The 23933-nt window shown below is 38.1% G+C and overlaps 1 protein-coding gene across 1 annotated transcript in view; it reads right to left on the bottom strand.

Annotated features, from left to right (window-relative positions):
* Positions 1-12202, bottom strand: part of PSMD12 (proteasome 26S subunit, non-ATPase 12) — a 30566-nt gene extending 18364 nt beyond the window's left edge. The window contains exons 1-3 of the mRNA XM_072645463.1: positions 11901-12202; positions 2928-2987; positions 2711-2839 (exon numbers count right to left, since the gene is read on the bottom strand). Of these exons, the coding sequence (XP_072501564.1) occupies positions 2711-2839; positions 2928-2987; positions 11901-12008 (297 nt within the window). The 5' untranslated portion in view covers positions 12009-12202. The remainder of the gene's footprint in view (positions 1-2710; positions 2840-2927; positions 2988-11900) is intronic.
* Between the last annotated feature and the right edge of the window lie 11731 nt (positions 12203-23933).

Here is a 23933-nt window from a genome sequence, read left to right as displayed (position 1 = left end):
TATGTTTTGTTTATAGATAGCTGTTTGTATGGTGTCTTCCCCATTAGATTGCGAGCTCCCTGGGAGCAGGTCTTCTACCTTTCTTTGTATCCCCAGAAATAAGCACAGTGCCTAGCACATAGAAGGTGCTTAATAAATTCTTATTGCCTTGAATTGCCACAGGCCTCAAAGAGTTCACAATCTAAAAGGAGTGACAGGAAGTATAGATAAACTACAGTTAATACAAATTAGGATATGATGACTATAAAGGAGAATACCAAAATGCTGTGAAAAATAGGACTAGGGGAAGATTTCAGAAGATGTAAATTCTGTGGCCAATTCAGTTTAGGCACAGGGGATGGCATAAACAAGATTGTAAAAAGAAGGTCAGATGAGAATGAGAGATGAAGACTAATTCAGTTTGGCCAGACTATCTTGCATGAAGCTGAATATTATTTTGCATATGATAATGTACAGTAGAACCATGTTGGGGAAGGCCTTGAATATCAGGCTTTGGAGTTTATATTTGATTAAGTATACAACAGAAGACTAAATGGAAGAATAGTTTCATTGGAGAGGCAATTAAAAAGTTGGAAGACTGGATTTTACTGTTTGTCTTAAAGGAAGTGTGCTGTGTGACACTTGGTCATTTTGTAATACAATGAACATTTATAGAAAGTCCAAGAGGATCATTAGTACAATTTATATACCAACATTAGCTGGTGAAAAGTTAGAAATTCCATGAAGAACTCCTTATGACCCTCAACTAAATCAACATGTATTTTTCGGATAAATTTAATGCAGGGAAGATGGTAAAGATACATTGTTTAATACTGCTCAAGACTATAAGAAGAGGCCAAATGCTTGTAAACATCATAGAGGACTCATTTTGATGTATTATGAATACTTTAGGAATAGAGTTATCAGTAGGTGCTGGATATGGCAACAAAAAAATGTCTCAATAGACAGGAAATGAGGTTACTAATGTGGGAGGGATTTCTGAATTAGTTATTTCTGTAGAGCAAACATTAAAATCAATTGTCACAAAAATAAAACTAATGCAGCCAAAATTAGAAGGAAAACAGGAAACTGGGAAAAAAAATTCTTGCAGCAAATTTCTCTGATAAAAGGCCTCATTTCTCAAATATATATGAAACTGAACCAAATTTATTTAAAAAATAATAGCCATTTCCCAGATGATAAATGGTCAAAGGATATGAACAGGCAGATTTTAGAAGAAATCAAAATTATCACTAATCCCAAGAAAAAATGCTCTAAATCACTAAAGACTATAGAAATGCAAATTAAAGGAACTCTGATGTACCACCATACATCTATCAAACTGGTTAACATGAAAGAAAAGGAAAATGACAAATGCTGGAGGGAATGTGGAAAAACAGGGACACCAGTGTACCACTGACACAGTTGTGAAATGGTCCAAGCATTCTGGAGAACAATGACTTTGACACCTACACACTAGACAATGCTGTTACTCATTAATGAATAATCCATACAACTCAGCTATCTAAATAAAATAGTCATCTTGATTATTTATAATTATTGATCCATTACTTTTGAGAAAACCAATATAATTGGTTACTAAGCCAGAAAGGATGCTAGGAGTCATCTAAGTCCAACCCCTACTCAAAATATAAGTGGGCTAGTCTAGACCTGGAAATATGTCAAGGTATCTCTTAATTTTGGAATCAGAGTGTAAGACCCTAGAGATCACCTAGACTATCCTTTTCATTTTTATGTAAGTGATCTAGTGAGGATAAGGAGTTTTCTCCAGATCACACAGCCACCCAGTGGCAAACCTGATTGTTATTGTAGCTGTTCAGTGGTGTCCAACTCCAAAGACTCTGTACGTAAGGTTTTCTTGGCAAAGATACTGCAGTGGTTTGCCATTTCTTTCTCCAGTGTTTCACCATTTTACAGATGAGAAACTGAGACAAAAAAGGGTTAAGTGACTTGCCCAGCTAGTAAGTGTCAGAGCTTGGATTGGAGAGGATGGACAATGAATTGAGTCTAGAAATAAAGAAGAGAAAGTGGGATGAACTGCCTTTAGAAATTGTAGGGTATTTTTGATTACTCAAGCTATTTCCTAAAACCAATGACTTATCTTTTTTAATACTAGTACACCTTTGGTGATTCTGTATTTCTGTGAATCAATGAATACCCATATTGGAAAAATTAAAGTTGTGAGTTACACAAATGGCAATGGAAGGATGTGTGTTGTGCATAGATTCAATGCAACATATTACCAAGAAAGAACTATGCATCTAAATATGTATAAGTGATATCATCTTAAGAGATATATTACCAGAAGAGACATATTGATCACATAGTGGAATGAGGAAAGATAAGGGTATTAGTTCATAGGTGTGCCCCATTGGTACCCACATAGTTAATGGGAGAACATGGATATAAGTTACAAGGAAAACACTAAACATGCTGAGATATACTACTGAAGGGAATACCCATGTCAATGAAGTTAAGAGATTTGTCAAATGAGAGCAAACAAGCAAGGAGCATCTACTGAAGCTTTCTGAACAGAGAAATGGGTATTCACAAATTACTTCTTCATTAAGGAGAAAATCATGAATAATAATGAAAGCAACTATTCAAATATTGTCCTTACAAACAGGTTAAGGCAAATGATCTCTGTACAAAGATCAAACCTCTCTATACATGCTGGGTTTCATTTTCCTTAAAGGAAACACAAAATTACCTGCTTTAACTGGCTCCTCCTTTTTGACAAAAGGATAATATTTTCATTAAGTAAATCCCATTCTTTAGCTTCATAGCACATCTTCACTACTGCAACCAAAATTCGAGATGTAGACACCATATCAGAAGCCTGTAGAAATGGATATAATTTATTTGTGAATATAAAAACCTTAAGCAAAATCAATGATAAAGTGTGATTTCTGATGCAATATACTCACAGTACGGGTCTGTTTTTCCAAAGACAGAAGTGTTTCAATTACTTCTTGAAGTCTTCCTTCCTAAGGCAACAAAAATCAAGAACAAAAAAAAATTGTACAAGATAGTTTTAGCCAGACTAGGAGTAGATTACCTCTTTTCATAATTGTTTAAATGGCCCACTGAAGAAATTCTCATTTTCGTAATGAGTTTTCTCCTCAATATTTCAAGACTGAACTTATTTGTGATGTGGATGCCTAACTGAAATTCCTTATGTATTTCTATAATGATTCACTGACACCCTTTACTTCTTTTTTTTGTTTATCACTATCACTACTCCTCTCCCAGTGATAAAGGAGTGCTCTCCCTCCACTACCTGCCAAATAAAAACCTTCACTTGAAACAAAGTAAAACAAACCCACACATTGGCTGTGTCTAATATATATATATGTATATATATAAAACATATATATGTGTGTATATTTCCTTCTGCACCTCTAGTCTATTAATTTTGTCAAATATTAGCAAACATGATTCACCATCTGTGTTTTGTAATTATCATTTCTCATTGTATTGATCAGAGTTCTTATGTCTCTTATAGTTATTTTCCTTTACAAGACTATAATTATTTCTTAAGTTCTTCTCCTGGCTCTGCTTACTTTACTCTGCATGAGTTCATCCTTCCAAGATTCTCTAAACCTGTCCTTATATGGTGTAGTGATATTCCATTTATATACACCATAATTTGTTTAGCCACTCCCTAATTTATGAGAATCTCCTTTCCAGTTTTTAGCTACAAAAATATGTTGCTATAAATATTTCTACATATATAGGTCCTTTCTTTCTTTTAAAAACAGTTTTTATTGCTGTCTACTGATTAGATATTACTAGGTCTCCATTCTAAAGAGATCAAAGAAAAAGGAAAAGGACTTTTAAGTACAAAAAAAATTTATAGCAGTTCTTTTTGTGGTGGCAAAGAGTTAGAAACTGAAGAGATGCCCACTGGTTGGAGAATGGCTGAATAAGCTGTGGCATATGATGGAATACTACTGTGCTATAAGAAACAATGAAGGGGATGGCTTCAGAAAAAACATGAAAGACCTATAAGAACTGATACAAAGTGAACAGCAGATCCTTGTACATAATAATATTATAATGATGATCAACTGTTAAAGATCTAGCTACTCTGATCAACACAATGATCTAAGACAATTCCAAAGGACTACTGAGTAAAAAAAAAAATGCTTTCCATCACTAGAGAATTAATAAGTGCAAACTGAATTATAGTTTTCTCACTTTTTCTTGCTTTTTTTGTAACATGGCTAATATGGAAATGTTTTGCATGTGTAACTGATATCACGTTGCTTGCCTTCTCCATGGGTAAGGGCGGGGTTGAAGGTGGGAAAATTGAAACTTTTGAAAAATTTGAAATTTTTTTAAATGTCAAAAATAATTATATATATTTAAAATATCCATTCATATCCTTTGACCATTTGTTGATTGGGCAATGACTCTTGTTTTTATATATTTAATTTCCTATATATCTTGGATGAGACTGTTAGAGGCAATTGCTGCAAAATTTTTTTTGGTTAATTTTTGCTTCAAACTGGATTGATTTAATTTTTGCAAAAAGTTTTGTAATCAAAATTGTCAATTTTTATATCCTATGACCCTCTTTTATTCCTTGCTGTAAAGAACTCTCCCCCCTAAGCATAGTTGTTAAGGTTATCTCCTTCCCTGGTCCTCTAATTTGTTTAAATCTAAGTTACATATTCATTTATATGGTGTAAGAAGTTGATCTAAAAATAATTTCTATCAAACTGCTTTCCAATTTTCCAGCAGTTTTTGTTGAATAGTGTGTCCTCACCTCAATAGTTTGAGTTCTTGGATTACTCTGCTATGTTCCACTGTTTCTGAAATATTGTATACCTAACCCAATCCACTCGTCAGCTTTTCTATTTATAAACCAAATAGTTCTAATGAATGGCACCTGGCAGTATAATCTGAAGCAGAAAGAAATGGGGAACAAAAGGAAATAAACATTTGTATAACACATACAATGTGTCAATTATATGCAAAACACTTGGGTCCCCTTCCTTCTCACTTTCTTTTCACTATCACTCTTGAGATTCATGCCCTTCTGTTTCTCCAGAAGTTCAATATTTTTCTAGTTCTATAAAGTAACTTTTGGATGTTTTGATCAGTGCAGTATACAAATTTAAATTCAGGTAGTATTATCATTTTCATTATATTGGTACAGTCTAGCCATGGGCAGTTAACAGTTCTCTGGTTATATCTGTCTTAACTTTTATAAAAAGCATTTCGTAGTTGTTCAGTTGTTTTGGTTACGTTCAACTCTGTGACCCCATTTGTGGTTTTATTGGCAAAGATACTAAAGTAGTTTGCCATTTCCTTTTCCAGTACATTTTACAGATGAGGAAACTGAGGTAAACAGGGCTAAGAGACCTATGAAGGGTCACACAGCTAGTGTCTGAAGCCAGATTTGAACTCAGGAAAATGAGTCTTCCTGACTCCAGGCCTGGTGCTCTATCCACTGTACCATCTAGCTTTATAGTTATATTCATGTAAACTCGTGCTTGTTGGTAGATTACCATGTATTTTCTGCATTCTTGTGTGTTCGTCCTTCGCTGCCTAAGAAGACCATGCCATCAGAGTAATGATGACATGACTTGCACTTGACTTTGTTTTGAGTGAGGGAGGGCTGTGCAGGTCACCAGCCTCACTTCTCCTCCAGTCATATGAATCCAGTGACCAGATATTCATCAGGATGACTGGAGATGACCCAGGATGCACTGGGAGACCTTGGCACCTTTAGGACTCTTGAGGAACAGAGACTGAATACAGACTGAGCTGGGGAAGGGGGAGGGGACAGACATCTTTGGGAACTGGTTCTTGGAACAGCAGGTTGAGAGTTTGGCCAGTGAACCTAAACCAGTTTCTGCTGTCTGCCTTGGTTTTCCACTCAGTCACCCAAAGATTTCTTTCCTCTTCTTTTCCTACATTCTGTACTTGTTCTGAATGGAATTTCTTTTCCTGTCTCTCATTGCTGGGTTTTATTGGCAACATATAGGAAAGGCTGATTGCTGTGGGTTTACTTTGTACCCCTCACTTTCCTGAAGTTACTGTTTCTATTAATTTTTAGCTGAATACCTAGGATTCTCAAAGTATACCCTACCAGCTGCAAAAAGCAATAGTTTGTTTCTTCTTTGCCCATGTCTAGTCCCTCAAGTACTTTTTCTTGTCTTATGGCTAATGCTATCATTTCTGGAACTGCACTCATTAACAGCAGTAACCTTTCACCCTGATCTCATCAGAAAGTCCTCTAGCTTCTCCATTACAGGTAATGCTAGCTTTTTGTTTTAGATAGGTACTATTATTCATATTAAGGAATAATCGCTTTATTGTTATGATTTTAATATTTAACACAAAATGATGCTGCATATTTATTGTCAAAAGCCTTATTTACATCTACTCATACAACCATGATTTTAGTTTTTGTTATTAATATTGTCTATCATATTTATAGCTTTCCTAATATTAAACCAACCTTTCATTCCTAATACAAATCCTATAGTCACAGTGTATATAACCTCTTAGATAGTGTTTATTTGCTAATATCTTTCTCAAGTTTTTTGCATTTATATTAATTAGGAAAATTGGTCTTGAGTTTTTTAATTTGTAGCAAATTTTAAGACATTAAAAGTACAAGTATACCAATTTTAAAATCAATTTACAAAGCTTCTGAGAAATGCCAAATTTAAACTAAAGATACAGAAAGATACTGGAAATATACAAAGTGTATATTCATTAGGCTCATTTTATGCTAAATGAATTATATCTATTTTAAAAAAGTGTTTACCTGAAAACACCCGTAAATCCCAGGTTATATACAGAAATAAATACACCTACTTTGTTTCACGTGTTCTGATGATGGAAATTATGCAGGACAGAACAAAGAACATAGTAATAACACTGTAGGGGCCACATACAGGAACAATAAGAAGTCAGAACTAAGTTGAATCATGTATGGATGGGTGAGAATTTTGTAAAATCTAAAACACTTACTACTACATTTTGTGAGGCTATTGATGTTCATTAAAAAAATTATTTGAGTAATCAGGAATTTTTTGCATACATATTAATAAAACATCTTATCTAGAGTCTGGAAATAAAATTAATTTTTATTGGTCAAAGCACTGAAAAATAATGTGGTTGACTTGCAAAAGGTCATTAAAAACGTCCATTTTAGATGATTACTGAAATACTGTAGAATCCATAAAAACTTACATTTCATCTCCCACATTCCAAGAAATCTATGTTATTTCAATTAAAGATGTTATATAACAAAACTCTGGCCACCATTTAAACTTTTTAAAGTGGGTTTGGTTAGTAAACATCTAGAGAAACAAGTAAGACTCACAAAGAATCAGTCTGGTGTCAAGAGTAGTTCATGTGAAGCTAACCTTGTCTACTTTTTGACAGAGTTTTAAAGGCATAAACTAAGGGAATGCAAAAATAGGTAGATTTCAACAAAAGCATTTGATTAAAGGCTTTTCTTAGGACAAAAATTGGACAATAGTGTGATTAGATGGATTTGGAACTATTTAAATAGGAATATATTCCAGACATGGAAGCCATTTGTTTAAAGGAAGAGAGGCAGGCAATGGAATGCTTTGTGTAGGGAAGTATAGCAGGCCAGTTTGAGTTCAGTGAGTGGAAGGGAATAATATGAAATAAGACTGAAAAGGCAGGAAGGAGCAAGATTTTGGAGTGGTTTTGGGTCAATCTAGTAAAGCCTATAGATCTTTTTCTCAATAATATTTTTCAATGTGCAAAGTGAAATACATAGATTACAAAGGAAACCGGTTATATTAAAATAGGTATAAAAATATTTTTAAAATAATGTCACAGACCCCAGGTTTAGAATCCTTTTTAGAAGCAATATAGTCCATTCAAGAGTTCTGAGTGGGAAAGTGATATATGGTCAGTCTTATGTTTTAAGAACATCGTTTAACAGGTGTATAGAAGACAGAAGAAGGAATAGCAAAAGAAAGAGACAAGGAAACCTAATAGAGACTTAAGGCCTGAACTAGAGTAAAGTCCTTTTGGGTAAAGAGAAGAGGATAATGAATACAGGATGTACTAACAGAATCAACAAAACTTGGCAACTGGTTGGATATAGGGACTGATGAGAGGTATAAGTCAAGGATGATTCAAAGATTATTAATCTTGATGACAGTTCAACAACTGACTGAAGACCTACTAAGTTCCAGGTACTATGTAGGGTACTGGAAATATACAAAGGCAAAAAATTAAACAATCCTTCTTCAAAGACCTTATAGCCTACTGAAGAAACAACATATACACAGACAGTGTGTACATAAAAATAAGGTAATGTGGGTAGAGCAAAAAGCACTAACAATACAGGGGAAGAATCAGGAAAAGACTCAGAGTGAGATATGGCACTTGAGCTTTGCTTTGAAAGGAAGCTGAGGATTCAATGAGGCAAAGATAATGAGCAAGAGTACTCTAGGCATTGGGTGGCAGACTGTGTACAAAAATTGAAATTGGATTGAATGTTGTGTTTGGGGAACAGTAAGCAAGTTAGGTTGCCCTGGAACATAGAGCTCATACAGGGGAGTAATGTCCTATCAGTCTGAAAAGGATTGGATGGCGAAAGAGAAGTTTGTATTTGATTTCAGAGACAATAAGAAGCCACTACAGGTTTTTTAGCAGGAGAGTGACATGGTCAGATCTGAGCTTCAGGAACATCACTTTGGCAGCTGTGTGGATAGGGGAGGGTAAAGACTTGAGGCAAGGAAACTGTTAGAAGTCTATTGCCATATCCTGGGCAAAAGATGATGAAAACCTGAAACAGGGTTGGGGCTGTGTAACTGGATAGAAGGGAAGAGATATTGTGGAGGTATGATCAACAAGACTTAGCAGTTAATGGGATGGGGAGATGAAGAAAAGTGGTGAGGCGAGTATGACTCTAAAGTTGCAAATTTGAAGTATCCTAAAGAAGGACGGTAGCTTTGACAGAAATAGGGAAATAGGGAAATGGATTTGGAGAGGAAGGGATAACAAGTTCTGTTTATGACTTAAAAATGCCTGTAGGAAGCAGGCTGTAATGAAGACTGAAGTTTACAGAAAAAGGAGGGCTGGATATGTAGTTCTGGGAGTCACTAGGATAGAGATAAATGAATTCACAGAAAGGAGAGAGATGGATCACCAGGAGAGTGTAGAAAAAGAAGAGGGTCCAGGACAGAGCCTTAGGGGATGGTCACACTTAAGAGTTTTTTGTTTTGTTTTGTGGGAGGATTGGGGGGGACTGATGATGATCCAGTTCAGTAAAAACAGAACTGAGAGAGAGAAAAATATCTTAGAAGCCAAAGTCAATAGTGTTAAAAGATACAAAGAGGTCAAGAAGTGTAAGAATTTGGAAAAGATCATTGAATTTAGAAGTCAAGAGATAGTTGGCAATTAAAAAAATACAACAAACCCATTTCAGTCAAATGGGGGAATGGGAGGCTGAATACAGATTATAAGGGATTTAGAAGGGAATGGAAGGTGCTGAAAGGTAGGCAATGAGTACAAAGAATTTTCTGAGAAAGCTAGGTGATGTATTGGTGCTGGGTCTAGAATCTCAAAGACCTGAGTTCAATGACAGCCTTATTCTCTAACTAGCTGTGTTACACTAATGAAGTCACAATTTCTATCTGCCTCAGTTTCCTCATTTGTAAAGTGGAGATAACAGCACACACCTCCCAAGGTCATTGTAAGGAATATTACAAAATGTGCAAAGTGATTAGCACAGTGCCTGTCATAAGAATGTTTATTCCCTTCTCCTTTTCCCTTTCTAAAAGTCTGGCTGTGAAAAAGAAGAGAGATATATAGGGCAATACTTCAAGGCACCGTCAGGGTGAAACAAAAGGGTTTTTTAAGGTTAGGGATGATCTTGGCATGTTTAGCTATTATTGTTACTGTTACCAGTGGACTGTAGATAAGAAAAGACTGAGAAAGGATGGACACCTTTTATCATTCTGAAGCAAAGAGAAGAGGATAAGGCATAGCAATAAGAGGTTCTGAAATATGGAGTAGCAGAAAAGAGTGAGCTTTCAATGGAAACCTATTTTCTCGAGAAGGCAGAAAGTGAGATCCTCTGCTCAATGAGAAGGGAGAAAAGTGGTATAGAAGGCCTGTGGAGTGAGGTTTAGAATAATCACCATGGAAAATGTGATAGTCAATCAGGGAAGAATACAAGGATTTCTGTGCTGCAGTAAGGGTTAAGTAGAGATCAGTTAACATTAAATATGTAGTAAATCAACTTGGTCAGGTAACTTTCTCCAGGAACATCTGACAGCACGAGTCAAAACTGAGAAGGAAAGTGGTGGGAGAAACATAAGGTTGGAGTTTGGCAAAGTGAGAGACTGAGATGGAGAAGAAAGGCTGTGAATGTTGTGTTGAAGACTGGTAGAGGAGTGTGACAAGGCTTCAGACTGGGTGATAAAGAGGAATGGAGGTTGTTGAGTAAGGGTAGCAAAGTGACAATCTCAAAGAGAATGTGGGGAGCAAAAAATATACCTACTATTCCTTCTTGGCCTACTGCTTTGGGAGCCTTTGAAATAACGAATAACCAGTATGAGAGAGAGTAGTCAAGAATACAGTGTCTTCTGGGGAGAGTCAAATTTTCAACAATATAAGAGAAAAATAATGTGAAAGTAAGCAATCTTGGATAAAGGGGTGTTTGTAAACTGTAGAACAAGAAGGGGAGAACGTAGAGCAAGCAGAGCAAGGGTAAGCCTGAAGTGGATAAGTAAGGAACTTCTCCTCAGTATGCGGAGAAATATAAAGGGGGAAAGAGGATTTAACCCAGCAGACTTAACTCTAAAACAGGAATGGGGGAGGGAAAGATAGTGGGAAGCTGGCAATATGTCCACCACAAGAAGATGAATGACCAGTTGATATTTCAAAGGGAACAAAATAAAGCCAGAACAGGAGTTATAAAATGGGAAGAGGAACAGGTAATAATGAGTGCTAAGAACTGAAAGCCTGGAAGTAATAAAGTATGGAGAGCCAGTCTTGGAGTCAGGAGGACCTGAGTTCAAAGCTTGCCAGGGGACACATCGCACCTGTGTGACCATGGGCAAGTTATTTAATCCTTCAGTAACCCAGTAAGTTCTACATACAGGTGAAATCAAGCTCCTTGAAACTTAAAGCTACTTAAACTTATAAATGTGAGTAAAGCCACATATGATAACTACACTCACACCAGGTTTATGTTATGGAATCTAAAAACTGTAAGGGAAACGCAGAGGCTACGGGTCTATAGCATCTGTTACCTCCTGCATATCCTTTCTGACAGCTCTGTTAAGCACCTTTAGTTCCAGCATTCTACCTTTGGCAGTTAAATTGCGTCTATTCATTGCTCGTGTCCTTTTTCCCTTCCCAGTTTTTAAAGTGGTCCTCTTGGAGTAGGCAGTATAGAAAAGGGCTTGGTCAGTGATGATGGAGGTTAATGGGGTGATTTGGGGCGATTTTCTATCCCTTGAGGTTCTTAAAGACAGGTCCGGGAAGTGTTCGGTCACAGCACCTTTCAGTGACAAGCAGCTGAACTGGATGACTTCACACTCCTTCAGTGGGGGCCTCTATGACCCCGAAAGAGCCGGGAGGATTCCCGAGGGGCCTGGATGCAGAAGCGGCCTCCCCGGATCGCACGCACAAAACAAACACCAGCAGCCACGGGGCTGACCCAAACTGGGGAGGAAGAAGCGGGGAGGCGTGTGGACACACCGGCGTACTTCCCGCGAGGGGTCGGGAGGTGGAGGTAGGGGAGGAGTGGGCTTTCCTCCCCCTCCTCCCATGCCCATCCCCGGGTTTCCCGGCCTGTGGGAGGCCTGGGGCCTAGGCCAAGCCCGGCGCCGTGACTCAGCCCTTGCCGTCCGCCAAATGCTAGTCCGGCTTCCCCCTCTCACCTTGGCCAGACTCTCGCACTCAGGCAGGCGCTGGTCCACCGTGGCGCTGTAGTCCACCTCCATCTTCACGATGCGTCCATCTGCCCGCTCTGCTCCGCCGTCCGACATGGTCGCTGCCCGAGCCTGAGAGCCTCCTCGGATACCGAAACCGCCGCCGCTGCCTCCGCCGCTCCACTGGCCCCAAACAGGCTCCGCCGCCTCTCCACAGCCAGTCACGTAAGGTATTCGTGCAGGCGCAGAGACGGGCGCCCCTACAGAGGCCCCCACGAAGGACCCCTCCGCGCAGACAGGCGTTGCGCAGGACACCAGGAAGGGGCGGGGCCAACTCCCCAGGAGCTGCGGGACCCCGCCCAGGGATGCTGGGGTGTTTTTCACGTTTCTTCTTTCTCGGGACGGTGCTGGGTTTTCTTCTCAGCACTGCTGATCCTAACCTGCATCCAGCTGTCAAACTGTCTTTACAGATCGTCCTTCTTGCGCCTTGTGCGTGACCAAAGAACGATAACAATAGAATGTCTACATTTTATATATGTGTATGTGTGTATACACATTATATATACACACACATAAATATTATACATGTGTTATATATGAATATATTATATATACACACACATAAATATTATGCATATGTTATATATGAATATATTATATATACACATATAAATGTTATGCATATGTTATATATGAATATATTATATATGCACATTTTATATAATGTCTGTATGTATATATACACATATAATAATGACATGTTTGTATATAGACATTATATATATACACAACCATAATAATATAATATCTACAGAGCATTTTAAAGTTGACAAAGCTCTTTACATACACTCCCTCAATATTGTTTATTAAAGTTGGGGACAGAGTTCAGGATTTTGTCAGGAAGATTTGGGTGTCTAATCACTTGACCTGAGTCTCCCTGTTAAAAGATTGTAAGCCTCATTTTATGAATGGGGAAACTCAGGAAAGCCAGGGGAAAAAAAGTACAAGTTAGACACCCAGATCTTTCTGACAAAGTTCTGATCTCTGTCCATGATTTAAATATGTGTATATTTCTTATTTTTAATTTAAACACTCTTGCCTTTCACCAAAAAAACCAAAACAAAATAAAACAAAACGTACAGCTGAACACCTCTATCCACAATTAAGGAACGCTATCTCCTCTGAATCTTTGATTAAAAAAAAGCACCTCAGTTCAGTCATGCAGTAACCATAACATTTAGAATTTATCATGTCTTTAAGCTCTAGTTGATGATGATGATGATGATGTTAGATTGCAATGCATTATATACTTTGTATTAATGAATTTTTTTCCACTATATATATTTTTTCACCATAAACCTGTGCTATTGGCAAGAACAAAAAAATGGGACATTTGACCCACTACCAGCCACCACTTTTCTTGTGGCCTTAGTGTTCTAGCATCTGTGAGCTACCAAGATAAAGAGAAGATCTGAAGGTAATATTCACTAAGTTTATGTGTGGTGTGCTACAAGACAGCTGACTCAATGGTTTTAAATTCTGATCCAATCCCTGGCTACCTGTGTGACCTTAAGCAAGTTATTTCATTCTCTGAGCCTCCGTTTCCTCATCTATAAAATAAGAGAGTTGTTCCTTAAGGACCTTTCCAGAACTCAAATCCTATGATTTTGGAGCGTTTTTCAATATGTTCTAAGTCAATAGCAGTAATTTTCTCTCTCTCTCTCTCTCTCTCTCTCTCTCTCTCTCTCTTTCCCTTCCTTCTCCCCATACTACTACTGGTTGTTGCTGTATTGGTTGTATTTGTCCTTTGTTCTCGAAGAGGACCATGCCATCAAGATGATGACATGACTTGCAGTTGACTTGGATTTGGTAAATTCTAAAACAATAACTCCTTTTTAAAAAAGGTAGACAGAAGGCCAACAAGCCAAGTCTTTACAGCAATAGTTAGCTAAGAGGTAGTACTTCCAGATCTATCTGTGTTAACATCAATTGATAATACTGAATCAAAAGACGCTTTGTCATGATAGTGCTACATCATAAAATACACCTATAGCACTTTTCTTATAACTCAGAATTTCATGTTCAAGAACAATGCCTTCTTTATAAGAAGAGCTGGAGAGTTAAAGAGTGTCAGTTGGATACTGAAAAAAAAAAGTTTTCCTTAAAAGAATGTGGAGGAAAAATTGCAGGTGCAACGTACCTGAAACAAAGATTCTATAACTACAGTGATGTGTTCTTGAAACAAGAGTTCAATAACCATAGTGATACATGGTATTTTTATAGCATTTTTTTTAACCTAGGCCCTACCACAAAAGAATAAGCTATTTGTCAAAAAACAAAACAAAACAAAAACAACCTAAAAAATCATGCCCTTTGATTTGGGCCAAAATTACAGATCCACTGCTCTCTTAATTCCTTTGAAGAGCCTGGAGGCAGAAGAAGTAAAACTTGAATTTATTACTGACATGTTAAGTTTTTAAAACTATACCCATGGGTACAGAGCCTCCAGGATTCTTTATATGAAGCAATTTAATTAGACCACATCATTGTCAATACAGTTTTATTGTATGTGAATTTTACCATATGACCAAAAGCAATTATACTTTGAAAGTTCTTTCTGTATTTATCAGACTCTTGATAAATGGGTTCTACTTAAAAGAACTGCCTTTGGGACATGTTTTGTGAAGTGTTCTTTCTTTTTAAAAAAAACTTATTTTTATCTTATTTTTACTTATATATTTTGGTTTTATATCACCTTCACTTTTGAATGTCTCCCCCCTCTCCCACCCTACCCCCAGACATTCCGTGTAAGAAAAACTAAAGAAAGAGAAGAAAAGTAGTTCAAGCAAATCAACCACTTGAGTAGGTTTCTTGATAAAGGCTTAGACATTTGTATAATTATTTCAGAATGTCAGCCACATAAATATTTTTTTAAAAATTATGTTCACAATTTGCATCATTACCATGATAAACACCAGAGGAAAACAATTAGTATTCAATAAACAAGAGATTAGTTGGTGTTTGGCAAAGCACTTCCAAGAAATACATTTGACTTGCTAAAGTCAGTTGGCACTGTGTTTAGGGTGGCTTGTCCGAAATTTCCCCTTGGATGTAGTAGAAAATGGAATATGTGAAGTGAAAAAGATTATGAAGACATAGCATATTTCTCTCCCTATGATTTCATATAGCATGTTCTTGGTCCTGCTCATAAAAGATCCTGCTTGGAGTAAATTAACATTTAGATAACAGTAATTAATGTTCATGATGATGCATAAGGTATTAGTGGGCAGAATTCTGAACTTGGAGACCAGAAGAAATAGAACAGATCTGTGATTTCTTTAGTATGGGGAATTGTCAGACAAGCGGACTCTAGCCAATAATGTAAGCCAATAACTTCTTTGCAACTTATAGTCTTAGAGAATTGCCTAGAGTTCTGAAACTTGTCCAAGTGACTTGCCTAAGATCACACATCCACTACATGTTAAAGGCAAGGCTTGAATTCAGTCGTTCCTGTCTTTAATAGCTGCTCTCTATGCACAACACCATGTTGTCTCTCAGAAAAAAACTTGGGTTCAGTCTTATCTATTAGCTTTTTGATCACATGCAAGTCACTTAATATCTCAGCCTCCATTTTCTTGATGGTGATACTTGTCACAATATTATGAATATTATTTCAATAGAATGAAATTATGTATATAAATTGTTTTGTAAACTTTAAGTGCTATGTCAATTATGAAATAAGGAAATTCTTTTAAAAGTTCTCAAAAATTCATTTATACAAAGTATGTAATACATTGCAATATATCATCATCATCTTCATCAATTAGAGCTTAAGGACTTATGATAAATTCTAAGTGGAACTGCAAAAGAATATACATACTTTCCAGTGCCCCATGGAACTTTTACAGAAATGAACCATGGATTTAGTGCACAGAGATACTGTTAATAAATGTAAAAAGACAGAAATAGTAAATATATCCTTCATAGGACACAATGCAATAAAAATAGTAGTCACACAATAAACACCATAAACCACAGAAAACAAACAAAAGATACAGACCTAAAAGGAGACTAAATATCATTTCCCTCCCCCACCCCCCAAAATTGAGTATTTACTCTATACTTTACATGGTATAGTGAAAAGCACCTGGGATCTGAACATCAGGGGATCTCAGTTTGCATCCTACTTCTGCTAATTACTACTTATGTGACCTTGGACATGTCCCTTCAATTATTTTGGGTTTCATTTTCCTTATTTGTAAAGTAAGAGAACTTGATTAGATGACTGATTTTTGAAGACTCTTGTAGTCTTAAAATTATAATTTTATGATCGGTGTCCTAGGTCTTCAAGTGAATACAAAAGGAATACAAAAGTCTGTGCCGTCAAAAAGCTTATTATTTTATTGTGGAGTCAAGAGGTTTATACAAGATACAATCAGAGATCAATACATGACAATATAATATTGCTAACATGAATCTAATCAAGTAGTAAAATATGTGATACAGACAGTAAATATTACAGATGATCAGGAAGGGGAAAGTTTAATATTGGCTGTTTAGGAAGCCTTCATGGCTTGAGATGGAGCCATAAAGAACTGGTATTATTCAGATTAGCGGAGACCTCCTTCTCTTCAAACCTTTGCCACCTTCTCTTACTGCTTCTCATTCGTGCTAAATTCTAATCCTAGAATACTTAATCTTCCACTGCCATTCAAATGCTGCTGACCAGTACCAGAGGAAGTCACACAACTATGCAGATACCCACTACAAATTTCTGTTATCTAATACAGATTGGCCCTTCATTGCTACACAGCAGTCCTTTCATCCTTGAAGGGTTCCATAGTCTCCCATCTTTGTATTGAAGGAAGGGAGGACATTTTCTTATCATTTCTCCAGGGACAAGTTTGGTCATGGAAGGTACATGGCATTCAGTTCCTTTACATATATAAAGTGGCCAGAGAAAATTTGGTGAATCTTCCAAATTATCCCATCCTACCTAAAGTAAAAAATGAACTCCTCCTGCTACTCCCAAAGGAGAATCTTATGAACTTTGGAACTCTTATCATCCAGAAGACTTCCTATCTTCCCATCACCATCCTAGCAGAGACCTTGAATCATCTGACAGCCCGGAGTCAAGGACAGATGGATCAAAGATTTAATGCTCTACAAAGAGCCTAGCAAAAAAGCTACACAATACATCATATAAAATGTAGGAAACATTTTGAGGACTCCAGCAAAAGGACTTGCAGGAGCTATGAGTCACCTCTTTGCCACATTTGTTCTATAAGCAATGAAGCCACTTTCCTCTGTACTGTGTATGTACTTGTAGAAGAGTGTGTCACAGACCTTTGGGGGAATGTTTGTATCAACTGGACAACCTCAGTAAATGTTACTTTCTAAAAGCTAATTAATTCTGGATAATTGATATTCAACTAACAGTCATGACAATGCACACTGATGGAGACTCACTGGCATCACTAGAAATGCAACACTTGACTCCCCAACTGCTCAGGGCTACCCCTGGCCTCTGAGGGGATAAGTATCCGTCTTGCCCTGGGCATCTAATCCTCAAGTGAGAATGGCGGATTTACATGCACTACGTATAGTAGTAGTCCTTCTGTGGGTTGTTTCCCAGGTCCTGCTTATTTCATGCTACATCAGTCCATCTTTCCCCAAATTCTTCCTATCTGTCATTTCTTACTATGCAATAATAAGCCATGACATTCCAGTACCATGTGTTTAGTCGTTCTTTAGTAGATCACAGCACCTATGTTGTGCCTAGTTCTTTGCTACCACAAAATGTAGTGGTGCTGTGAAAATACAATGTGTATGTTAGCTTTCTTTCTCTATCTTCCCTTCTGGAAGGCTTCAGACCCCAAAGAAACACATATATCCTAAGGGACAGACAGTACAGATTATTCAGATAGACCATCCCACAGCAGATCATCACTTACCTTCTGGTGTTATGATGAAAAGAGGTTGATTTGTTCCCCTTCGAGGAATTCACTGGCTAAGGACCAAAACAAGACATAATTCCCCTTAATAGTTAGCCAGCACCAATAGAAAAGTACAGGTTCTTCTTTTTGGGAACCATGTGGTAAAAACAGAAATGGAAATAAAGATTCTTACTAACCTGTCATTGTTTTTAAAGAAAGAAACCAACCCCAAAGAGGAATCTAGTGTCTTCTCTCCTCTCTTTTCTTCTTATTGTTTTTGGATTCCTAGCCTATGCACAGACACTGTTTTCCATTGTTGTGGAAAAAAACAAAAAACAAACCCACTACTCACAATTTTAGAGTACATCAGAAAAATGCTTTATTGACAGCACAAGCTCTGGCAGGGAGAGAAATTGGTTGTCCCACAGAGAAAAATCCATCATTTAAGTGAGTTCTGATTGCAAGCTATTTTCTACCAGAATATACAGTATAGGATGCAGAGAAAAATGAAGGGCAGTTAGTCCAGATCACAAGCTGTCTGCAGTTTGACTTGGAAGTGGGACAACAGCACAGCTAGTTGTGGTCCAGGAAAAGGCCTGATAATCTGCTAATCTGCCCTTGGATACTTTTTTTTTCCTGCATTTGTCCTCACAGGCTCTTTGTTGTTCAGTTGTCTTTGGGTTATGTGTGACTCTTTATGACCCCATTTATAGCTTTCTTGGCAAAGATGCTGGGATGATTTGTCATTTCTTTCCCCAACTGATTTTACAGGTGAGGAAATTGAGGCAAACAGGATTAAGTGACTTGCCCAGGGTCACACAGCTACTGTCTGAGGCCAGATTTGAACTGAGGAAGAATCAGGTTTCAGGCCTGGTGTTCTATCCAGTGCGCCACCTCGCTGCCCCTCGGATAGAGGAAAGATCTAAATACAGAAGAGTCTATATGACTATTCATTTGACACAGAAAGTGAGGTTAATAAATTGAAATCATTCATGTCAAGAGAGGAAAAATATATGCCCCCCCTGCCTTTGAATCGACAGGTGTGTACCTAGAAAAACAATCTCTGGGCCAAAGGGTACGGACATTTTAGCCACTATTTTAAAGCATTACTCATAATTGTTTTTGAGAATGGTTGGACCAATTTATAACTCCATCAACAGTATATTGGTATACTTGTCCTCCTGCAGCTCCTCAGGAAGACTTAAGTACAAATCTGGCCTCAGATACTGACTAGCTATTCAGTCTTGGACAAATCACTTAACTTCTGCCTCAGTTTTCTGAATTATAAAATGGGAATAATAAAAGCACCTGTTAGGGTTGTTATGAGGATCAAATGAGATAATATTTGTGAAAAAGATTAGCACAGTGCCCGGTGTATAGTAGGCCCTATATAAATGCTTATTCTGTTCCCAATATTGACTATTTCCATATTTTGTCATTTCTGCTGACTTGAAGGGTATGAGGTGAAACTGAAATTGTTTTGATTTGAAATTTCTCTTACTCATGGTTTGCAGCAATCTCTCATATAGTACTTCATACCCTGCAATTCACTTGATAATTGTATGTTCATACTTTTAGACTACTTACTACTGGAGAAATGGCTCTCAATTTTACCAAATTGGATTAATTCCCTATATATTTTAGATATTAGACCCTTACCAGAAATATTTGATGAAAAAAATTTCCCCCAATTGATAGTTTACTTTATCTCCCTCTCTCCCAGCTATAGTTGTGAATCTTATTCTTATTACACTTCTGAACTAAGGAGCTAATTTTATAAACTAATTTTATAATCCATTTAATATGTAGGAAAACTGAGGCAGACAGTAAGGTTATCATCAGCTTTGGCAATGGTCATAGACACATTAAGACTGGAATAGACCCCATGGGACTGGGGAAGGAAGGAAAGAAAGAAGTAAGAAAAGAAGGAAGGAGGAAAAGAAAGAAAAGAGCTTAGATTCTTTCCATATCATAGCCTTTTGGTGTTATTTTTCAGCACTACAGTGTCAAATTTAGATTTTCTACCTCAAATAATGTGACTTAGCTTTAATTTAGTTGCTGTGCATATTTCTTATCCAAAACTGGGGGATATTTACCTAAAAAATAAAGTTTTTGCTAAAATGAAAAATATAAAGAACCATAGATATTTTTGCTGGATAACAGGTGCTATATTCTTCTAGCAGGCTCTGGATCACATAAACAAAACAATAAATTCTTGTTAATCATATGTAGAATCTATATTATAAGCCCGTTATAATACATAAGAGAATTAATATCACAATATTCAGATGACTTTGAGGTCTTGTTGATTTAGATGCGCTCACCAACAGAACAGATCATAAATCAGCCATGCCTAAGTATCCTTGGAACTCTTGTCCATTAACTTCCATAAATTTGACGTGGAGGTGATGGTGATGGTAGTGCTGAAGGTGGTTGACACAGCGTGATAGGGGCTTTCTTTACTTTCTTCTGATACTCTGAGTAAATCAGTTGGAACTTTTCACTTGTCCAACTGCTAACTTTTGCTCTCAACACATGACCAGCAAACCTTCCTTATCGATCAGGCCTAAAGCTTGTAGGAGGTTTAGAAAAATGCAGTAAGCATTAGCACAACATAAAAATTGCAATTAAATTAATAATCACTGTAGTAAATAAGAGGTTAAAAGAATCAATTAGAAAGAATATAAGGTTAAAACCCTCTGCTCTCCTTAAAGGATCAGCATGGCCAGAAAAGAAGTCGCTAGAGTGAAACAACAAGCAAGGTGAAGCTTCTATATTATTCCCACCCTCCAACCCCCAACCTGGGGCTGCACTGTGTATACCTCAGCAGCAAAGAACAAAACAGTCTCTTTGACCCTCTTAAAAGACCAGTCTGACTTATATTTAACAAAAAAAAAGTGTTCCTCTTTTCACAGTACATTTCATTGATGGCATCCTTTACTCCAATTTTTCTTTGAAGTTTTTAATTTGTAATATGTTGCAACCTGCTTATATCCACCATGTATTTCTCTATTTTCTTCTATGTAATATATATCTGTTCCAATTACCTGAGGACTATGATTTCTATGATTTGAACCACCAAAAGAACATTTGTATTAAAAAATGCACCTTTGTTTCTGGGAGAAATTTGGGGTCTACTTCTGAGAACCACCCAAGCTCAGGATGAAAGGCTCCAAGGACAGGATGGCTTCCTGGTGATGACATCTCTGGCCATGGGAACTCATGAAACAAAAGAAAAATATAAAGTGATGCTCATCCCTGGCACAGCCTTCTTTTATTTTTACATCAATCATGACACTGATAGAAAAGGGACAAAAGATGCTAAGAAATAACCTCTTGGCTCCTTACAGTTAATTATTCATCGATCCTGATTAAATGTAGAAATCATGTCTGTTCATGTAGAAGTCATGCCTACACAGTTGGGATGTTTGCAGTATTTTAAGTGACTTAATACCTTTCTAATTAAAATTCATATTTAGTGTTTCATTCTACATGGGGGATGTCAGTGGAAAACTCAGTCAATCCATCCAGTAACTTTTCAGAAAAAAACAAGCTTTCAAATACCAGACAAATGAAAAACAGATTTCAGCAGCTACATGCTGCTTCCTGAGTAACTGAAGAATGTGCCTCTTGTGGTTAAAATAAGGGATCTATTTAATATGGATGAAATACCAACACTCCAGGCATTTTCATTGACATTTCACTGTGACTTTTTGAACTTAAAATGCTGACATGAAAACCTATTTTGGTTGTTCTGCAAAGCCTGTAATCTGATTGCCAAAGTGAGGAAGAATAGGTATGGGTCTCTCCCTCCCTCCTAAAAGTTATATCTCAGGATCTACAATACAATTTATCATTTTTAAGTTTTATTTATGTATCACTTTTTCCCCAATTGTATCTCTCCCTCCTTCCACCTGGAGAGCCATCCCTACGAACAAACAAAAAGGGAGAGGCAGAATAGCATTCCTTGAAAGTTATCCAACACATCAATCAAATCTGTCAGTATATGCAGTGTTCCACATTCATAATTCACCCTTTCTGCAAAGAAAACTACATCCTGATATTTCTTCTTTGGGGCGAACTGTATAGCCTGTTACAATGACACTTTTGATTTTTGTTATTTTTCTAGCGTACATGGCTGTAATCGTTGTATATATTGTTTCCTGATTCTGTTTGCTTCACTTTACATCCGTTTATATCTTCTCAGCCTTCCCTTTACTTTTCATATTCGTCGTTCCTCTGTGTGCATAATATTCCATTGCATTCAGGTACCACAATGTGTTTAGCGTTTTTCCATTGAGTTTTTACTTTATTTCCAGTTGTTACCAAGAAGAGGCAGGTAGGTGGCGCAGCAGAGCTTGGAGTCAGAAAGGCATCCATTCAAATCCTGACTGGCATGAATAGTTTTGTGACTGTAGTCAAGTCATTTAATCTCTCAACCTCAGTTTCCTCATCTGTAAATGGATTCAAGGACCTACCTTTTCATTCTAAATCTACGATAAGTGAAAAAGTGCTTGCAACACAATTTAATTCATCTTCATTTCGCAAGTTACTTATTCCACTTTTTTCTCCTTCCAAATACATTTTCCTTACTATGGTGAGAATCGCCTTGCTAAAGCAGGGCTGAAATCATACTATTTCCACATCTCAGCTGTTTCAAAGGGGATGAGGTAGGTAAAGTATTGTTTCAAACTTTAAATTGTTATATAAATGCCACTGCAAATGAAGCCCAAGCTCTTTAGCCAGGCATTCAATACCCTCCGTTAATTTGGATCCAATTTTCATCTCTAGCCTTCTCTTTCCGGGATCTACTACTCTATGCTAGTCTTTTTCCTTCCCTTAATTTGTCACCACCTCATGGAATGGATTAGTTTAGCACATCACATTCCTAGCTGGAGCAGTGAAAATGCTAGTTCTGGGAACTGGGAAGAGATGAGAATTCTACCTAAGGATATTAGATCCTCCAGAAGCTTTCCCAAAGTAAATCTACCAAAAAATCGGAGTTTTCGGAAACATTCCCCTTGGGCCCTGCAATGTGATCCAACGGGTAAAGGGCCAGGAAAAACTCCAGACTAATATAGTCTCTCAGCCCCCCCCCCCCAATCCGAGCTCTTCGGCTCCGGGGCAGCTCTGCTTCAGGTCGCTGGCAGCAGCCTCCGAGTGACAAGCTGTTTGGTTTTAATCCTCCCCATTCTTTGCTGTACCATACATAACCCCTTTGGCCGGATGGGGCTATCCTCCCCGTGCTGCTGATGTCAGACACACGCTCGCTCTCCCACTTAGCCTGGGCAGGAGCGTACTGCAGGCTGCAGCGGGGACTCTCCAGCCCAAGTCCAGGTGGATACAAACTCCCAGGCACGCACCGAGCCCCAGGAAGGGAGAAGGGGGAGGGGGAGGCGTGGAAAAAAAAAAGGCAGCTCCTTCCCGCCCTCCCCTCCTCCAGAAACCGAGCTTGGGGGAACCTAGGAGCAAAGCAATGCTGAGCCGGGATTGTTCCTCCTTTCTACCCCAGCGCTAGCTAAACCGGGAGTTGCCTGGGGTGGGAGGGAGGGGGACTGGAAATCTTGTTTACCGCCCGAGGAGGAAAATACATCCAGCCTTTGTCTGGTGAAGTAAGCATCTCTCCTCTCTCTTCAGCTGCTATGGGCTCCTGGTGACATTAACATTTCGGAAGACTGGGGGAAAAGGGGTGGGGGGCGGGAGGCGGTGGATTGGTGGATTTGGTTTTTGGAGGGGAAGTGGGGGGAAGCTTTGTGCATTCATTTAGATTCGAAAATTTTGTATTTCCTTCCCCCTCCCCCCCCCGGGGTCGGGCAGGTCTTGATCTCAATCGCCCCCTTTTCCAGCCCCGGCTGCTAATCCCGAGCTATTTCGAGCGGGTCGCCCATCCTTTGTGATTCTGGCCACATCGCGTGGTGAGGGGGGGAACCTCTTGGGGGGAAAAAGGGAGGGGGAAACCCACGAACCCAAACCTTGACTTGCTCTCCGCGTGAGGAGGAAGGAAGCAGAAGCAGCAGCATAGCGGCGGCGGCGGCAGCTCCGAACGCTCGGGGTGTTGTTTTCTGCTCCGGGCAGCGCTTGGGTGTCTGTATGCTGGCACTCGGTC

This window comes from Notamacropus eugenii, chromosome 2 (assembly GCF_028372415.1).
Source record: "Notamacropus eugenii isolate mMacEug1 chromosome 2, mMacEug1.pri_v2, whole genome shotgun sequence".
NCBI lineage: Eukaryota > Metazoa > Chordata > Mammalia > Diprotodontia > Macropodidae > Notamacropus > Notamacropus eugenii.
Note: the sequence above shows the minus strand (reverse complement) of the source record. Positions and strands in the feature narration are given on the sequence as shown.